The following is an 18,756-nucleotide window of genomic DNA, read 5'->3' on the forward strand; positions in this document are numbered from 1 at the left end:
GGGATATACAAGTGTTCTTGCTGGGCAGTTTAATTAGCTTAAAAAAATATTAATGCTGATTAACAGACGTCTCTTTCCTAATGTAAGTCAATGGGGAAATAGTATTTTGGGGCCCAGCGACGTCACAGATTGATACTGAAGTTGTAGTACCGCCGTTTAGCCACTACGATAATTTGCTCCAACGGCCGGCACACTTCCTGGAGGCACAAGTGCTAGCTTGTTAGCTCATATGCTAACCCAAATTACCGAGAGGACAGTCGAGAAAGCTACTCACTATCAATGTGGGTTTCACTGTATACAAGACCTATCCTTACAGGTCATTAGAAACACCCACTCTCGAAAGCTGTATTAAAAAACTTTACGAGTAGCCAACACTTGTTTCCCAACCAGCTAGCGTTAGCTTATAGTAACACTGTAGTTACCGTTGACCGCTAACGCCTGCTAGCTACACCCATATTTTTGGGGTTTGACCAACCGAACATATCGCTTGACCTGAATGTGATGAGCTCTGATCCTGGGATTAAAGCTAATGTCGAACTACACCCTGTGTGAAACAAAATCAATCTCTCGGTGTATTTAAAAATGCTAGCAATGCTAGCCATGAGTATGGATTTCGCTGCTGTGCGGTGGTGTAAAGTAACTAAGTAGATGTACTCAAGTACTGTACTTAGGATTCAATTGTCAGATGCACAGTAGCTACAGTGTAGTTATGACAATGGAAATCTTAAATCCCATGCTCCTTCAACAATGCTACATAAGTATATAAGACCTAAACAATCAAATAAAGTGCAAGAAGAACCCATCAAATAGTGCAAGAGAAAGTGACAAATGTGCATGCAGTAAACGATATGCATATCAAATAGAATAAGATGAGCTAAAACGGAATGTAACATTAAATACTCTACAAGGATAACACACTGCCTATGGTAGTAATAAATAAATAAATGTGAGACAACAGATGAATGCTTAAAATGTATCAAGGCACTTCAGAGCTCAGGGGTTCAACAGTCTTATGGCCTGTGGAATAAAACTGTCTAAATACAATTGTAGCTACTTTGTACTTCTACCCCACTACAATTCAGAGGTAAATCATGTACTTTTACTCCCCTACATTTACTTGTGACCTTGAGTTGCTTTGGAGATTTTGTTAAATTATGTTAAATATAAACAACACCTAAAACATACTTTTGTTACACCTGGAGTAAATTCACAAGCTACCCTGCACGCATACAAAGTCATTCAATTATAATCAAAACAAATGATATATATTATTCTAAAATCGGTCAATCTGCATATATATATATTTACTATACTTTTGGTATTTTAAGTATGTTTTGATGCCATCACTTCTGTACTCTTACTAAAGTAACCTTTTGGTTGCAGGACTTGTAACAGAGTAATTCTACACGGAGCACTTCTCCCACCTCTGCTGCTGTGTCAGCTGGAGCAAAACAGATGTGACCGTAAACTCAGTGTTACCCAGAAAAGCTTGACAAGTTTGCTCTTTTGGTCATCCTGTTATCTACTCTACTATATGTGTGTTCGTTGTAGGGTCAGTCTTTCCTCTGTAGGGCACATGTAGGTCTTTTCTTTCCCTCACACACACGGACACAGCTGGAACAATGGTTTTTACTGTAGCTAATGTAACCCCACTGGGCACCCAGGGGCCTCTATTCAAATGGTAATGGCCACTCTGCGCCGCTGGGCAGACGCCTTGTCCTTCTTCTGATTCAAAGTTGAGCAAACACACACCATAATGTGCCTGCCTGCCTGTGGCCTAAATAGGTCTTCTTTTGGTCTGTATGCACCGGTGCAGGAGAGCACTTCAAGTGTATGATTGTGAGGGATGATGCCGAGTAAAAGAGCTACAAGCTGGCTGTTTATTTTCCTACTCTATTCCTTTTTTTGATTTAAAGAGAGCCGAGTATTTTGATTATTGCAGAGAGTATTGACGAAAGCTACACTCCCAGATCTGGCGTACTTCTTACCTTATCATACATTGTTCTCATTTTAGTTACAAGATATGTTTATCTGTATTAACCAGTTAGTGTCTCAATCGGCAATCTGGGCTCACAACAGCAGTATTTCCTGTTTTAGTCCCTCGATGAAACAGTTGATCGATTTATTAACAATTTAAAATAATCCTTAGCTTGAGCCCAAGTTAAGAGAAATGCAGTCATAGGGACTTGGTTCAGTATGGAGCTGCATGTTAATGAAAAATCACTATTAGAAAGTATTTCCCTTCAAATTGCGATTTCGATATGATGATGATATTGGAGTGATGTCGTATTTGAACCATAACTCTCATTATGATTGACACATATATTAAAAGATTATGTAGTGGTAAAAAAAAGAGGAGGATATGTTCCAAACAAAAACCTTTGATTAAGTCTGGTGTATCCACTTTGTAGGCTGCTTTGCAATAATCTAAACACTTTTTTAAATAAATTAAAAAAATATTAAACCTTTTATCATAAATGCAGCTTTCTCTGGTCTGAGTATTCCACTGGTCCATATTATGATCTTGATAACATTTGGTTGCATTTGAGCAGCCCTTTCAGTACCAACATGGTAAATACAATATAAGTAATCTGTTTAAAATAACACAAAAACAATCTTCAAGTCTAGTTCAAGGAATGCTGCATCAGTGTTGTGTTTCAGACTGAAAGAAAGTAGTGAAAGTGTGTATGGGTGTTTTACGCAGTGGAGGGTACTCATTATTTCAGCTTGAGTGCAAACAGTGGTTATTGCCCCTGACTGTGCCCCGCCCCCACAGGTATGAGAGGAATTCTAATTGGGTGAGGAATGTGTGATGAGCCAATGGGAGAGCAATGCTGTGGCTGGCCAGCGCTGTGTTTAGTCTGAGAGAGGGGTTGTTTGGCCTACATCTGAAAGCCTGCGTGTGTGGCGGAGACGCAGACAAAGACCAGGGCGAGTCTGACTCTGGGTCACATTTTAGAGACTGGGTTATATGGACATATTTTAGCTAGCTGGAAGGCGGTGTTCTGGTTAGCTTAAGTTAGCTAAATAAGAGGGGCTTTTCCAAAAGTGTCAAATTAGGTTTCATGCTCGAGTGAGATGTGAATGGAGACTATTGTACCGGATAGAGGAAAACTATGATGAAAAAACGTTTTAAAAGTCTTGTAGAGAAACATTTGCAGATAAAGATTTCGCCTGTCTGCTTTAGGACTTTGTTTTGTCACATTTGTGTCTCAAGCCAAGAGTATTAAACACCGAAAGTGGGCCTCAAATGCATGATCAAAAAGGTTTCTTATTTGATAAAGTGTTGCTTGTTTTAAGTAATACTTCCTATCAGGGACTGGTTGTTGTCAGTATGTGGTAAAGTAAACCGAAATCAGTGCTGCACGATTGTGGTTAATCTTACTCGTATCGCGATATGGTTCCCATTATCAAATGAAATTATACTTCATTCAGATATCTTCACATATTTAGCCTTTGCCAAATATTGCGCTTCCTGCCATTTGAACATTGTACTAGTCCATGTAGTGATTTTGATTTTAAATGTCAATGAATCTGTAATTTCAAAATAAGCGTTGTGGACTCGCGTTGGGCCCAAGAAGAAGTAGTTGCTTTGTTTGGGTAGGAATGCGTTATTGTGAAAAGAAAATGTCATCTAATGCATAAAAGAATGAGTGATTCCAGGGATATGATGTTTTGCTCATGGTAGCAACACGATTTGGGGAAATAATGTAATTGCGATCTTTCTGACAGATATTGCGATTGGATTTGCGATATTTGTGTTTAAGCGACCCAACGGAAGTTTCTATAAAATGCGGCCATATCTCCGGCTCGGAAGGTCGTATCAACGTGCTCCCGTCTCTAGCACCCCCGCAGCCCGCGCTACGAGTGAAAGAACTAAAGTTACATGAAACTTCCGTTGGGTTGCTTTAAAGTCAAGCTTCAGTTTAAGACTCACGCTGTAGTAGAAACATGTGATGGAGCATCGCTAACCTGACTCAGACGGTTTCACCAAACCATCTAAAGCTCCTTTGGAAGCCATTTGGAAAAGTGTTTCAAAAATACTTGGCAGGTGATTGGATCTGTCTATCACCTTCTATCATGGGCCACTAATGATTGGTTAACAATGGCTGGTACATGTGGAGCACAGCACTTCTGATTGGTGTGGATGACTGACACAAGAAGAACAAAAAAAAGAAATCGCAGGCTTTGCAATTTGATAATTGCATCATTTCAAATTGCGATTTCGATTTAAAATCGACTAATCGTTGAGCCCTAAACACGTCCTGCTAATGTTTTGTTACTTCGCACTTGGATTCAACTATTTGTCCCCAAACACAGAGCCGTGTCAGAAGGCGACATGGGATGGAGGCGAAGAAAGTGGCAGAATGAGGAATAACTAACGGTAAAAAAGAGCAGTTGAAAAAGGAAAGGACACAATAAGCAGCTCAAGTGTGAGATAGAGATGGAGGGAGAGGGAAAGGGGGAATCATGCTTACTTTGGAAGCAGCATAAGCACTTCTAATCCTCTCACTTACTGAGCCAGCAGCCGGTGCAGAAGCACAGAGTCGATGCAGGAGCTGACAATGGAGAGCCTGTAAATGTGACAACAGAGAGATGCTCTGTAGCCTAGCGTCGGTGTGTGTTGGGAGAACTGTTTGTCAGACTGTGCTTGTTTAGCCGTCGGCGCAGGGCATGTTATTAAGGAGGTGAGATATTTGCTCACATGTCTTTGGGAAGGAAGTGGCTTTGTTGTAATCTCACATGGGTCCTTCTGCTTTATTTCATCTGAAAAATGGCAGTATTTAGACTGCTTCGGTTCGTGGTCGTCACGAGTACTGATTTAAATGTGAAGATAGTTAATGGCGGCTCCTCGGCAGCTTTTACAGAAAAACTGCCATTATTTTGATTTAAGACGCTTTAACAAGCTTCTGCAGTTTTCTGGTGCTTGTCATACCTGAGAAAATAAGTGCAGGAGTAGAGATAATTAGACGCATATTTGAGGGAGGTTGGGCTAAAAAAATGTACGGCTTCAAATTCTTAACACTGTTGCTTCTGAGGTGGTAAAAGCTCCCCTTTCCTTTAACTCTCTTGCGGTGTTGTGTGTTCACTCAAGATTGAGAATCATTCTCCCCCCGCTGGCTCCCTCTTGGTTTTTACAAAAAATGTGTAAAAAAGGAACGGACATAAATGCCAAAAAAAAGAAAGCGGGGTAAATTGAGAACCAGCTGAGCCGAAGCTGTGTGTGTCTTTACCAGCCGTGACCTTGGCAGGATGAAGACTTTCCTGAGACGCTCAGAAAAAAGGGCCCGTCACATATTCAGAGCCGGTCAAAGAGGTGCAACAAGAGGGATGAGGGTTGAATTAGGGCCGTCTCTTCTGAAAAGATGGAAGCATAAGATGGATGGCAAAGATGTGACAGTGCCGGAAAAAGTCTTCCTCGTCTGCTCGTCTAAAAGAGGAAGCCGGGCAAATTAGAAACTTGATTCTGTCCCGCTGCAGCTGTGTTTCTTTCATTGTGTCTGGGAGAAGATGAGGTCTGAGAGTGGAATGTGTGAGTCAGGAGGAGGAGGAGGAGGAGGAGGAGGAGGAATGAACAGGGTTTCGATGAGGAAGAGGAAAGGATATCCTGCAGCCATTCTCCACGAGTTAATCACAGGAAGTAAACCACCGTTAGCCAGACACATCTACGCCACCGCACGAAGTCACCACATCCTAAACCGCCGGCTGGCTGACTGACTTCCTAGAGGTCTGTCTGGGCCAAAGCACATCATGCCCAGGTTTTAATTTGGCCGCAAAGATACGATAACACTGCCTGTCAGGTGGTGTAGCAAATGAGACGGGAGCAGCAGGTTTAATAGATCATGAGACGCCTTCGCTTTTTCTGAAACACTCCAACCAATCTTCATGCCTTTCATGTTGCTGTAGGAGCAAAATTATAAAAAATAAAACGGGAAATTGACTCAAAAATGTAACTGCCGCTTTGGCACCAGACGCAGGAGAAAGGATCCAAAGTCCAGAGACAAGAACGTGTTTTTTGTGCAGTTATATTCCACTGATCCATTATCCCACACTACAACGACAATGGTTTTCCCACATCTTGCCCTTTTTGCCTTTCCTGTGGCCTCCTTTTGTCTTCGCCTGCTAAAAAACCATATGCCTATTCTGGCGCGCTAACCCCCCCTAGACCTGTCTGCAACATATACACACCTACCAGGTGTCTGAATCATCCTATGCCGGAAACCGCCTTTCAAATAAAAGCATAAAGCACTACTAAATAATGAATCTAAAATAATTAAACAGTAAATGTAGGTGTCGTCAGACTTCGAATGCTCAAAACGACTTGGTAATAGGGATGGGAATTTGAAAGCAAATGTATATTCGAATATTCGACCCCCAAAAAAACGGTTAACCGAAATGTACATATCCTATAAAATAAAATAAAATAAAATAAAAATGTGGGAAAAATGTTGGAGAAAAAAAAACAATTATCGACACCAATTGAATTAGTCAAATGTATTGAACTGGTGATCACAGTTTGAACAGTTGACAGCTACAGGCCTACAGGCTAACGTAACCCCATCACAACCGAGATCAGCAACCTGTAACAGAATGCAGCTATTCAATACTCATTGTTGATTAAGAATACGAGCATGTCTACTCGGGGGAGAGGCGGGAGCGGAGACGGTTCACAATCAGGCCAGCTGTAGAGAAGACCCTCTCAGCTGGAATGTGGGCATAAGATGAGGTTTGAGTCTGCGTGATCTGCGAGTAGGGAGGGGCGGCGCTGCCCGCTGTGAGGGGCCGGTGGGCGGAGCAAAACACACCTTTAGACCCAACACACTTCGCTATGGCACACATTGCATTATTCCATTTGATCATGATCAACTTCGGCACCCCTCCCAAAAAACCACACATCTTTTGAATAATCATTGTATTACTTTTAATCTAAATAAAGATCAGAACTAAATCAATTAAAGTGCTTCATTTATTTAACTATTTAAGACGGAGAAAAGCAGCGGACTCTAGAGGGAAATGTGGAAGCCAGCATTGGCGTTTTTAGTTTTATAAATGATGATATTGTTATTATAATGAATATCATTTTAGTTTTGTTTAAAGCTCAGTGTTAAACGAAGCCTGTGAAAGCAGTTTAAGGACGACGCCTGGTTGCATAAAGATGATTGACGTGATATAATTACACACAGAAACGGACCCAAAGTATTTCTCTTTTAACACATTCTGCCACATTCTGCCAGTTGTTCCAGGTCACCAAACACCGCAATTTATCTTAATTACCTGTCGGTCAGTGGTTTGAGTTACCCGCCTCCAGGGAGGCATCCATGTGGTAACTGAACACCTCCATACCTGCAGAGCAAGTGCTGCTGATTCTCCAGAGATCCTGACATCCCTTTGTTCATCAAGGTGTCGAAACTACCACGGAACAAAAACCCTATTTATATTTGATGTACAGTTGCAAGAAAAAGTATGTGAACCCTTTGGATTCTCCACACATAGCGTCGTGTGTTCTTCCAAACAACTCAGCTTTGGTTTCATCTGCCCACAGAATATGTTGCCAGTAGTGCTGGAACATCCAGGTGCTCTTTTGCAAACTTCAAACGTGCAGCAATGTTTCTTCTTCTTCCTCCGTGGTGTCCTCCCATGAACGCCATTCTTGTTCAGTGTTTTACGTATCGTAGATTCGTCAACAGAGATGTTAGCATGTGCCAGAGATTTCTTTAAGTCACTAGCTGACACTCGAGGACTCTTCTTCACCTCATTGAGCATTCTGCGCTGTGCTCTTGCAGTCATCTTTACAGGACGGACACTCCTAGGGAGAGTAGCAACAGTGCTGAACTTTCTCCATTTATAGACAACTTGTCTTACTGTGGACTGATGAACATCAAGGCTTTCAGAGATACAAGTCAACAATTCTTAATGGTAGGTCTTCTGAGAGCTCTTCTGTGCGAGGCATGGTTCACATCTGGCAATGCTTCTTAAGAATAGCTCATTCAAAACTGGTGTGTATTTTTTATAGGGCAGGGCAGCTTTAACCAACACCTCCAATCTCGTCTCATTGATTGGACTCCAGGTTGGCTGACTCCTGACTCCAAGTAGCTCTTGAAGAAGTCTTTAGCCTAGGGGTTCACATACTTGTTCCACCCTGCACTGTGAATGTTTACATGGTGTGTTCAATAAAAACATGAAAACATATACCGTACTTTTCAGACCATAAACCGCGACTTTTTTTGTACAGCTAACGGCCACTAGGGAACCTCCTAAATCTATGGATTTTACAGGTACAATTAACCACCTGTAACACTACGGGCTCTAGGACCGGTCCAGCAGGAAAAGCTGGAGGCCGGAAAAGAGTGAGACAGGTAGCGCGCCAAAGTAAAAGTGGAACTGAGAGACAGAACGAGAGCAAGACAGACGGACACTTTAGCTGCTGCGGCTTATATGCAGGTGCGCTTTATAGTCCGAAAAGTACGGTATGTTGTTTGTGTGGTATTAGTTTAAGCAGACTGTGTTTGTCTGTTGTTGTGACTTAGATGAAGATCAGAACACGTTTTATGACCAACTTATGCAGAAATCCAGGTCATTCCAAAGGGTTCACTTTTTCTTGCAACTGTATGTACATTGTAATATGATTCATAATATTGCCTAGTTATTTTTATTTGAATTGAACAGTTGAGTAATTGGATCATGGCCTGATTGTCTTTATTGTGTTTTTTGTGTAGATATTTAGTAAACAGACTTGTTCTTAAAGCTGTAGAGTACGATCTGTCGGCTGTGACTTCTCGGCAACACAATGTTCATTCAGAATGACATTTTGAAACGACGACAATTCTAATTTTAGTCAAATTACGATTAGTTTTTTAGCTGGATAATCCGCCTAACATAGGAGACGACACATAATAATATTAATAATAATAATGATGCTACTCTGAAAATGTGTTCTGCTTAAACGTTGAAATTAATCAGTTTTCTGTTCATTCTATTGTTTGCGGACTCGCATAAAAAAAAATACAATTTAATTCAAACTATGTTCTTTATATACATACGCCATCTTTAATAACTGTTACGGCTCGTCCACACTACAGCTTCAACAAAAGCTTGGAGCTCGGTGTGTCTGAAGCTCGACCAACAACCAATCACATGAATCTCCCGCCCCTGACACACAAGCAGCGGTTTGATTGGCTAGAGCTTGTACCGGCATATGATTTGATTGGCTGACGCTTCCACCGAAAGCTTCAGAAGCTTCAAAAGTTGAACATTGCTCAACTTTTGCAGCCTGAAACGCCAGGAAAGCTCCGCTCTGCTTCCCACAATGCAGTTCGGCGAAAAGTGACGTCACCCCATTCAAAGTGAATGGGCAGACGCGTTGGAAACCGTTTTTGAAGCTGTAGTGTGGACGGGCCGTAATATATACCGGGCTGCTAAACCCTAAGAACTGCTACAGGATTTGATTTGTTTTTGATCTGTATTTTTGAAAATTATGTAACTTTATCTTTTTTTAGCATATTGTTTAATATGTTATAGCTTAGTACTTTTTGTAACGCATGTAAGATATGCAACACTGAGCTGTGTGTGGCTCTTTCCCCTCTGTGGGACTAATAAAGGGATTTTGAAGACAGGTTGCTGCAGTCCGTCTCGGGTGTGTTGGAGCAAAGAGAGCTCGCACCGAGAGCCATTTCATCAACATGTTTATATCCAATTTGTCCCGTCTGTCAGACCGCATAATGTTCCAGCAACGACCTAAAAGCTGGTACTTAGCGCCGGACATGTATACATGCAGTGTAAATATTATTCTAGTTATTACGTCGATTACAGGTTACTCTTTTCTGACTGCATGACATCAGCTTCATGCAAACAGGCTGCTTGTTTGTGTCCGATGCCCACACTGCCCGGTAACCAAGTCCTCGACTACTGGACGACGCGGTGTGTTTTCTAATAATTAGTTTATTGTTGTTTTAAGTTTTACCGCAGTGACCTAGAATGACAAACGCCACCATACAGGCAGCCTGGCAAACAAATAACAAGAAATTGCACACACACTCCCACACACTCAATAAAGTAAATAGTTATTGCACGATTAGGAACGTGTAAAAGTGTAGTGTTGCTCTCTGGATCCACAAAGATGATGTGGCAGCGAAGGCACCCTGCCGTGTGTGTGTGTGTGTGTGTGTGTGTGTGTGTGTGTGTGTGTGTGTGTGTGTGTGTGTGTGTGTGTGTGTGTGTGTGTGTGTGTGTGTGTGTGTGTGTGTGTGTGTGTGTGTGTGTGTGCGTGTGTGTGTGTGTGTGTGTGTGTGTGTGTGTGTGTGTGTGTGTGTGTGTGTGTGTGTGTGTGTGTGTGTGTGTGTGTGTGTGTGTGTGTGTGTGTGTGTGTGTGTGTGTGTGTGTGTGTGTGTGGTGTGTGTGTGTGTGTGTGTGTGTGTGTGTGTGTGTGTGTGTGTGTGTGTGTGTGTGTGTGTGTGTGTGTGTGTGTGTGTGTGTTTCATATATTACCCTGCGCAGCGTTCTTCCTCCACACTGCGCTCCAGTGTAGATTTACACCGGCCTACACACACCCTGAGATCATTTACATATTGTGTGTGCGGCATTTTGTTCATAATGATTTTCTATTCTTTTGCAGTATTATGTGCCAAGAACCTCGCAAAGAAAGACTTCTTTCGTAAGTATTGAGATGTGCTCGTTTCCATGTGCATGATTTCACGTGGTGACGGTTGGTTTACATGATGAGATGTGTTTCAATGAGGGTCTGTGTGTGACATCAAAACCGACTCTGTAAACGCGTGTAGCGCTGCGGTGGGGACGTTATTTGTGTAGGTGGAACGGGAAGTTGGCATCTCAATGGTTCCCTTGACAAAAAGTCAATCTGATTTTGGAATATTGCAGAAATGAAGACTTCTAGCAGACGGGAGTTTCTGATACTTACACGTTCTGTTCAGCAGGATAATCACATGCTAAAGGCGGCTAACATTCGGCTGGATGACGTTTAGAAGTCTTTAGCAACTTGGGTTAGGATTAGGGTTCATCTACTGACGTGTTTTACGTTCTAGAACAAAATGGAAAGATATTTCAGCCTTGTGTTAACCACAGAACTCTAACATTGACCCTCAAACCAAAAACACATTTAAAAAAAAAAAAAAATGTTGACAAGGGCTCCCGAACTGCTAACATGCTAACTCATTCAGACGCCACTATATTGCTATTGGTGTCCCTCAGTTGCTCTTTGTCATGACCATATCTTTGTTTTAATTTCATCCCCTTTTATTAAATAATGCGCTGCCCAAAAAGCAGATAACATATGCTGTTATTGGTTTAGAGCTTTTTAACTGGTTTTAGTCAAAGTAGAGATAATAAGAGTAATCTGCTGAATGTCTGCTTTGCTGTAGAGAGATGTTATCTGCATCACTTAAGCCATTTGAGATGTTGCTAATAACTAGATCTCATTGGGTTTCACCGTGGGGGATACAAGCTATTAATCTGAGCTGTGTGTGTGTAGGACTACCGGATCCCTTCGCCAAGGTTGTGGTGGATGGATCGGGTCAATGCCACTCGACAGACACGGTCAAGAGCACACTGGACCCCAAATGGAATCAGCACTACGACCTGTGAGTCTACCGCCACACAACCACAGCTACTATACACTTAAATACATGTGTCCTTACTGGTTTTATCTTGAACAATATACTTCAAAGATGTCTTCTTTTATCAATTAAATTTGGTCCATTATTCTCAAACACTCACACAGGCACACTATGTCTCACAAAAAGGGAGACTTTATATTCACGGCTGCAACTCACGGTTATTTTCAACTTCTTTGTTTATATTTGTTTAAAGGTCAAGACACAAAACCTTATGTTCTTGACACCAGACTGTGTTGTATTAAACATGAAGTGATTTCTGAATCTAACATGTGTTTTTCAGCTACATTGGAAAAACAGACTCCATCACGATCAGCATATGGAACCACAAAAAGATCCATAAACGGCAGGGGGCGGGCTTCCTGGGCTGCATACGACTGCTCTCTAACGCCATCAGCAGGCTAAAAGACACAGGATGTAAGTCCCTCTTTTCTGTGTTAATTTTAAGGACACATTAACCTGTTAAGCCCGAGAGCCCCCGGTACAGGGGGCTGCGGTTTTTTTTTTTTCACGAAACTGTGTCTCAGGGCTTCTTAACATTTTAAAAACCTATTAATGTGTCATACCCACTTAACGGGAAGAAACTCAGCTAACTGACGATACGAACCATTTTTACCGAAACAAAACACAAGTCTCACAAGAAGCGTCTAAATGAGCCCTGAGCGAAAAAATGCTAACATACTTGGCACAGAACACACGTTAAAATACCATTATTACTTATCGTATCTGCACAAACAAGATATCGATTAGCAAACTGAGACTCCACAGATTCTACAGGTATTAGTGTCATCACTGAGCGATCAGAACTCGCAACATGGGAAACAAAACCAGACTTCACAACACGTAGCATTACGAAGGAAAAACGGCAATATGTTTTTGTTGTTGTTCTGATCAAAAGTCGTGTTCAATGGCATTAAAACGATAAAAACGCTGCTGAAGGCTAATCCAATGTGTCTGTGTCACTTTGAAATGATTTCTGATAATCCATCAGCAATAAACCTAGATTTCAGTTTTCAGAGCGTTACATTGCTTTCAACTGCTTGCGCATAGCTTTCACTTCTCAATGGTAGTGTGTGTGTATGTGGAACTTCCCCTTCGATTCTATTGGCTCTAACGGTTCAAAAGAGATGTCAATCATCAAAATCGACCAATGGGTTCCAGAGAAACGGCAAATACACCCACATGACCCCAGAAGTGGGTTTTTTCTTCTAAATCTCTCCTTAAAAAGGTCAAATGTCTCTTGTTTTGCATCAATCTTGATACAGGGTACTTATTATGTTATAGTGTGGATTCCTAAAGTGTTTAGTCTACTATTCCCTCATTCAAGGGTGGTGTTCACTATAAGTAATGGTCTTTTTTTAGACGGACACTATAATTTAAAAAAATGTACTATGTTCAATCGGAATTTATCAAAAAATCTATATTGATTCTGACTTTTCTACATCCAACTCGCAGGTTTATCGTTGCTTTGAGAAAAAAGATTGTTAATTTACCTTTTTAGAAGTGAAGACAATAGTCATTTGCTCTGGGAATGTCATTTTGGAGTCTGAAACCTGAAAAACAGACTCGGGGCTCAGCAGGCTAATGCAGAAATCCTCTGGTTTACATTTCCTTCCTTTCCAGACCAGCGACTAGACCTCTGTAAGCTGAACCCCTCGGACAGTGACGCAGTGCGGGGGCAGATCGTAGGTAAGGGTTGGACACACGGATACATCACCTCGCCCCCAGAGTAACTTCTGTTTGACTGCGTGAATATTCTGCCCTCTGACCTTTTGACCTGCTGCTTGTGTTCAGTGAGCTTACAGACGCGAGATCGCATCGGCAGCGGTGGCCCTGTGGTGGACTGCAGGGGGCTGCTGGAAAATGACGGGTGAGTGCAGTGCCAGACCTCAGAGACACACAATACAACAACCTCACGGGAAAATAAAATGTTGTTGTGACACTGTTGAATGTTACGCTTTCTCAGCTATATTGGAAGTGATAGAGCCTTTGTTTTTACGTTGTTGTAAGTGTCACGATTGATGTCTTTGTTGGGGTGTTTACAGACCTGCAGTTTGTTTGCCTTGTCAGGGACGGTTGGATACAGTTATTGCGTTTGCCTCTTCGGTCATTGTGTGTACACAGAAACGAGTAGCTGTAAACAAATTCATCCCTAAACGCTTCCTCTCTTTGAGTCGTGTTTCCTCGCAGAGCACGAGCTGCTGCCGTTTCACTGGTCAGTTATCCAGCCTTCATGACATGACCATGTACAGCTAGCATCTCCACTGCGATCTTCTGATGAGTCTTATTAGGAGACATACGTTTGCCTTCGAAGCAGAGCTGTGGATGCGTACCACCACACACTCACAAGACAGTTGCTCTTCAGATGGTGCATCAGGTAAATGTGATTAGAGTGGACGCCGAACGTCCCCACCGGGGGTCTTGCCCGGTTTTTTTCGCCCCACTTCTGATTGGATTGCTGCTTTCACACATGCTCAATCGAGCTTAACCTTGTGTTGAAATTCTTCAGGTTACAAACCAGCCAGGTCTACATTCATCCTTCATGAAACAACAGTGATATTTACTTTTCAATCAATGAAAAGGGAAACCGTGTCGTATGTCAATCTTAAAGTATAGAAACATATTAAAGACCTTTTTCGTGAAGGGTTAAACGATGTTCTTTCTAAACATATTCCCACATTTAGCCCAAAAGTCTCCTAGAAGTTGTGCAAGTGGGTTGAGAGTTTGACTGCTTACATACAACTAAGGTAACTAAGTGTCCTTCGTCAAGTTGGCATCCCTTGAGAAGTTAAACCGAGACTTATTTTGGGAGCTTGTTGTTGTGCAGCATCACTTAAGTTATCATTCGTTTGATCCTCTTCCAAAGATCAAAACAAAAGCAGTTGACTTATCATGTGCTTCAGGAAAACAGTGACTTCAGTGACGTGTGTGTGTGCAGGCCTGTGTTTGAAGGATGCTTCAGTGAAGAGCCGCTGCCCTACTCGGACCCCACCGGGGCAGCGGGAGGCGGGAACTGTCGGCTCGACTCGCCCGGTCAGGAGGGTCGTCTTCAGACGCAGCGAATCAGAGGGACGGACTCGAGAGGCCACGGACACACCCCCCAAAACAGACCGCACGGACACCAGCCGCCCGACCTGCCGGAGGGATACGGTCAGTCAAACATTTAGAATAGAATCCTTTGTGGTCATTACACCGGTGAGATGAGTAGAGCTGCTCCTTTCTGCCATCAAAAACACAACGAGACGTACAACTTACAAACAACAAGCATTCATACTTCAATATGCAGAGAAAGTTAAAGTGCAGGAATATATCGGTTTAAGTCAAATAAAAATAAATGTGTATTTCTCTTTATATTTAAAACATCTCATTTTGTATTTATTCACATTAAGTCATTCAACACCTTTTTTTTCTTCTTTTTCAAACAGAACAAAGAACGACGGTGCAGGGCCAGGTCTACTTCCTTCACACACAGACGGGCGTCAGCACCTGGCACGACCCTCGAATACCGCGGTACGTTTACAAATCACTTCACTCGAGTCCAAGCTAAACTTGAAAGGAGGCGAGGCTTCAATAAACCCCGCTGACTATCTAACTAGCAGAGGAGGAGGACATAGAGAAGGATTTAATAGAAATAAAAAGCATTACATTGTATTTCAAAAAGTGTGCAGCAACCTTGCTCTGCAGTAATAACACCAACAGATTAAGGAGAAAATCACCAGGTTGTTTTTCTTAAGCGCTGGGGTTTCGTTGGGGGTTAGGAGCAGTATGCAGGGTCAGGAAAGTTAAAGAGGGCTGGCTGCTGCTGCTGCTGCTGCTGAGGATTTCGGCTGCTTTTTGAAGTTTGGCTGCTTGCTTCCTGCTGCAGGGATCTGGCCAGTGTGAGCTGTGAGGAGCTGGGCCCGCTGCCGGTGGGCTGGGAGGTCCGCAGCACCGTGTCGGGGCGGATCTACTTTGTGGACCACAACAACCGAACCACACAGTTCACAGACCCGCGCCTACACACCATTATCAGGTATACATATCGGAAACAGAGTGGTGCACCGCTAAGCTAAATGTGGCTAATGTTAGCAGTGTGAGAAAAAGTTTTTAGAGAGTACTTGTCCATGGACAAGTGAGTTTGGCAATTTACTTGTCCGAATACATTTTTCACTTGTCCAGAATGGACAAAAATTTGGGGCCACTGGAATCTTCTTCTTCGCCATCGTATTTTACATTTTCCCACGGTTTTTACGACACCGCTAACGTAAGTGAGCGGTAAGATTTTACTGCATCACACATAGGGTTGGGTATCGTTTGGATTTTAACGATTCCGGTTCTGCTTTTCGATTCCGGTTATTTTTGTTTCTCGATTCCGGTTCTTTGAGAGGGTAAATAAGTCCCATGACAAACTGGGAGAAAAATATATTTATGAAAACATTAAGTAAAATCTGTATTCCTATTTACAAATCACTTCATACTGTTTAATTTCTTTCGGTTATTGAATACAATTATATAAAATAATCTCTGCATTGTTTAGTTAGTTCTAAGTGGTGCAGTTTGAGAATGTACAGTTGGCCCAGTGTCCTTTGATGTTACACTGCAACCTGCCTGTGAGACAGAGTCCAACCACACATGTCCAACACATAGGACATAACCTAATAATAATAATAATGACACATTAGATGTATAGCCTAGAGGCCTAGCGCTTTTCTACAACTCAAAGACGCTTGCACGCTTACACATGTCCTGCAATCAGGGCCGCTATTATTAATAGAAGTTGTTTATTTGCATTAATTATATTTTAATCTTTTTGAGAATAGTATTTGGCAGGAAATGCAGACGTATTCACCTGTAAACGCATACTGAACGACATACATGCACAACCATTTACCTCACTGCATAAAAAAGTGTTGATAATAATAATAAACAGGAATTATATTTATATTAGCCTACTTTGTTTCGAGAAAAAAAAAAAAGTTCACTCCTGTCGGTTGGGGGGCCCTCATCTCACAATGTCACTTGGGGCCCCAAGTTGGCCAGGGGCGGCCCTGCCTGCAATACACATGCTGCAGCTGCTCACTGTTTGTAAAAGTAAATAAATAGTATTTTCATTTCAATAATGTACTTTCTATACCCTGCTTCATAAACAATACTGACATCCCTGTGCTCCTCCGAGTCTGGGGGTCCGGGGATGTGAGGACAGCGCGAGGACACAGACAGGGAGGCTACTTCATAAAGGAAATGGCGGGCAATATTAACAACATAGGAGTTAAAACGCTTAATAACCTTCATTACGTGTTCGAGAAAGAACATAAGAAAGTTTGACAAAGATGAGGCTGTTAAACGGGCTGCGGATCTGCTGTGTGTAGAAAGAGAGAAAGACGCTGAGCTGCACCGCGCAGCGATCAGCTGATACGGAGCATAGAGAGAGAGAGCTGCGGTCCGCGGGGCTCGGCCTCGCCTCCTGTCCTCACAACTCTTATTAATCCCGGTACCGGACAATTGTTATTTGTTCCCACCCCGCTCCGCCCCGCCCCCGTCTAACTGTACAGAAAGCGGCGAGATGCATTTCCTTAGGAATCGACAAGCAGAACCGAAACTAACATTTCTAAACGAACAATGGCGGACACGTACAATTTGCGAATGAGTTCTACCTTTTGTAAACTGAATGTATCAATAATTTGTCAATAAATCAAGCCGAAAAGCGTCACTTGTCCGCCGGACAAGTCAATTGAAAAATCTACTTGTCCGATATTGTAAATAACACGTCCCGGACGGTGGGACGTGTACTTTTTCGCACACTGGTTAGACGTGATGACGTTTAGTCGTCTCATTTAGACTCATGTTAGCAACCGCTGTTTTTGTGAAATGTAAAATCTTCAGACATCCACCAGTCGGATTTTAACTGACGTAATTGAAGTCGTAGGACAAAACTCGAAAATCCTATAAATTTGTGTTACCAACAAACCTTATTTCAGCATCTAAATAACGACACAATACTTAAAGACGAGCTAACCAGAAGTGTTGAAATGCTAACTAATTTCCGGGTTAAGGACTCAGTCCTGCACCACTCGATGCTCGCTTGTATCCCTCATGGCACCATCAATGTACACCTTGGTGGCAGACATTCATAGCGCGGACCAAATGAGACTAATCTGTGGTTAAGCTGTTCGGCTGGACTCAGACTGGTTCTGAACACGACCTGTTAATAATCGTGTGTAAACAGAAATGCAGGCTTATAGATTTAGCCGCTCCGGCTGCGTGCACTGTGTACTCCAGTTCCTTCAAATCTGACTTTCTGACATGCTTTCACTTTCCCCATGTCCTTCTTCCCACCTCCAGCCAGCAAAGCCAAGCCAAGGAGTCCTCGCAAGCCCCCCAGATGGAGGTGGGGGGTGAGGAGGGGGGAGTTGTCGGAGTGGTCGGGGGAGTTGGAGGCGGAGATGGAGACGTGGCGGCGCGATACGAGAGAGACCTGGTGCATAAATTAAAGCTGCTCCGACACGAGCTGTCCTTACAGCAGCCTCAGGCCGGACACTGTCGCATCGAGGTGTCCAGAGAGGAGATCTTTGAGGTGGGTGTGGAGACGGGGGGGGGGGGGCTCCTGTGGAATTGATACACAGCTGTCACAACAGCCATATTTGCTATTTATTCAACTGTATAAGAAGAACACAAGAGCTGCTCCGATTGTGCACATGTGACTCGCTCCATCAAAATCACTCTATTTTGAGAGAAACAAGGACTCATGTTATGAACTCGTGTTATGGTCACTTTGGTGTTTTGGTTGATTCTAAACAAACAAAGTATTTCAGGATATGAAACTCTTATCAGAAGATAAATGCATTGTACATACAGCAGGGTTCTTACGGTCATTACAAACCTGGAAGAGTCCTGGAAATGTAACAAAAGTTGCATCAAATATAATTTATATTTTAGCTAATCGCCGAAATAGTAATACTATAATGATAATAAATACTGTATCGTATAGTAATGAAACGTAAAATGACATTTAACTGACGAGGTATTTTGCTGGTGAGAGATTTGAGTTGCTTCAGCGCGTAGAAGCCTATTTGATTTGTTTCAGAGGCACGACATGTTTCAGATGCAGACCTTATTTTCCTGTTCCATGTTAAAATAAACCATTTTCAGT

General features: G+C 42.4%; 1 protein-coding gene across 2 annotated transcripts in view; it reads left to right on the top strand.

The window, feature by feature from the left end:
* The window catches only part of smurf1 (SMAD specific E3 ubiquitin protein ligase 1), a 28,364-nt gene that overhangs the window by 731 nt on the left and 8,877 nt on the right, over positions 1-18,756 (top strand). For both annotated transcript variants that reach the window (XM_034088985.2, XM_034088986.2), the window contains exons 2-10: positions 10,613-10,651; positions 11,486-11,594; positions 11,911-12,044; positions 13,251-13,316; positions 13,422-13,497; positions 14,566-14,777; positions 15,053-15,137; positions 15,493-15,639; positions 17,949-18,180. In XM_034088985.2, the coding sequence (XP_033944876.1) occupies positions 10,613-10,651; positions 11,486-11,594; positions 11,911-12,044; positions 13,251-13,316; positions 13,422-13,497; positions 14,566-14,777; positions 15,053-15,137; positions 15,493-15,639; positions 17,949-18,180 (1,100 nt within the window). The remainder of the gene's footprint in view (positions 1-10,612; positions 10,652-11,485; positions 11,595-11,910; positions 12,045-13,250; positions 13,317-13,421; positions 13,498-14,565; positions 14,778-15,052; positions 15,138-15,492; positions 15,640-17,948; positions 18,181-18,756) is intronic.

Source organism: Pseudochaenichthys georgianus, chromosome 8, assembly GCF_902827115.2.
Source record: "Pseudochaenichthys georgianus chromosome 8, fPseGeo1.2, whole genome shotgun sequence".
NCBI lineage: Eukaryota > Metazoa > Chordata > Actinopteri > Perciformes > Channichthyidae > Pseudochaenichthys > Pseudochaenichthys georgianus.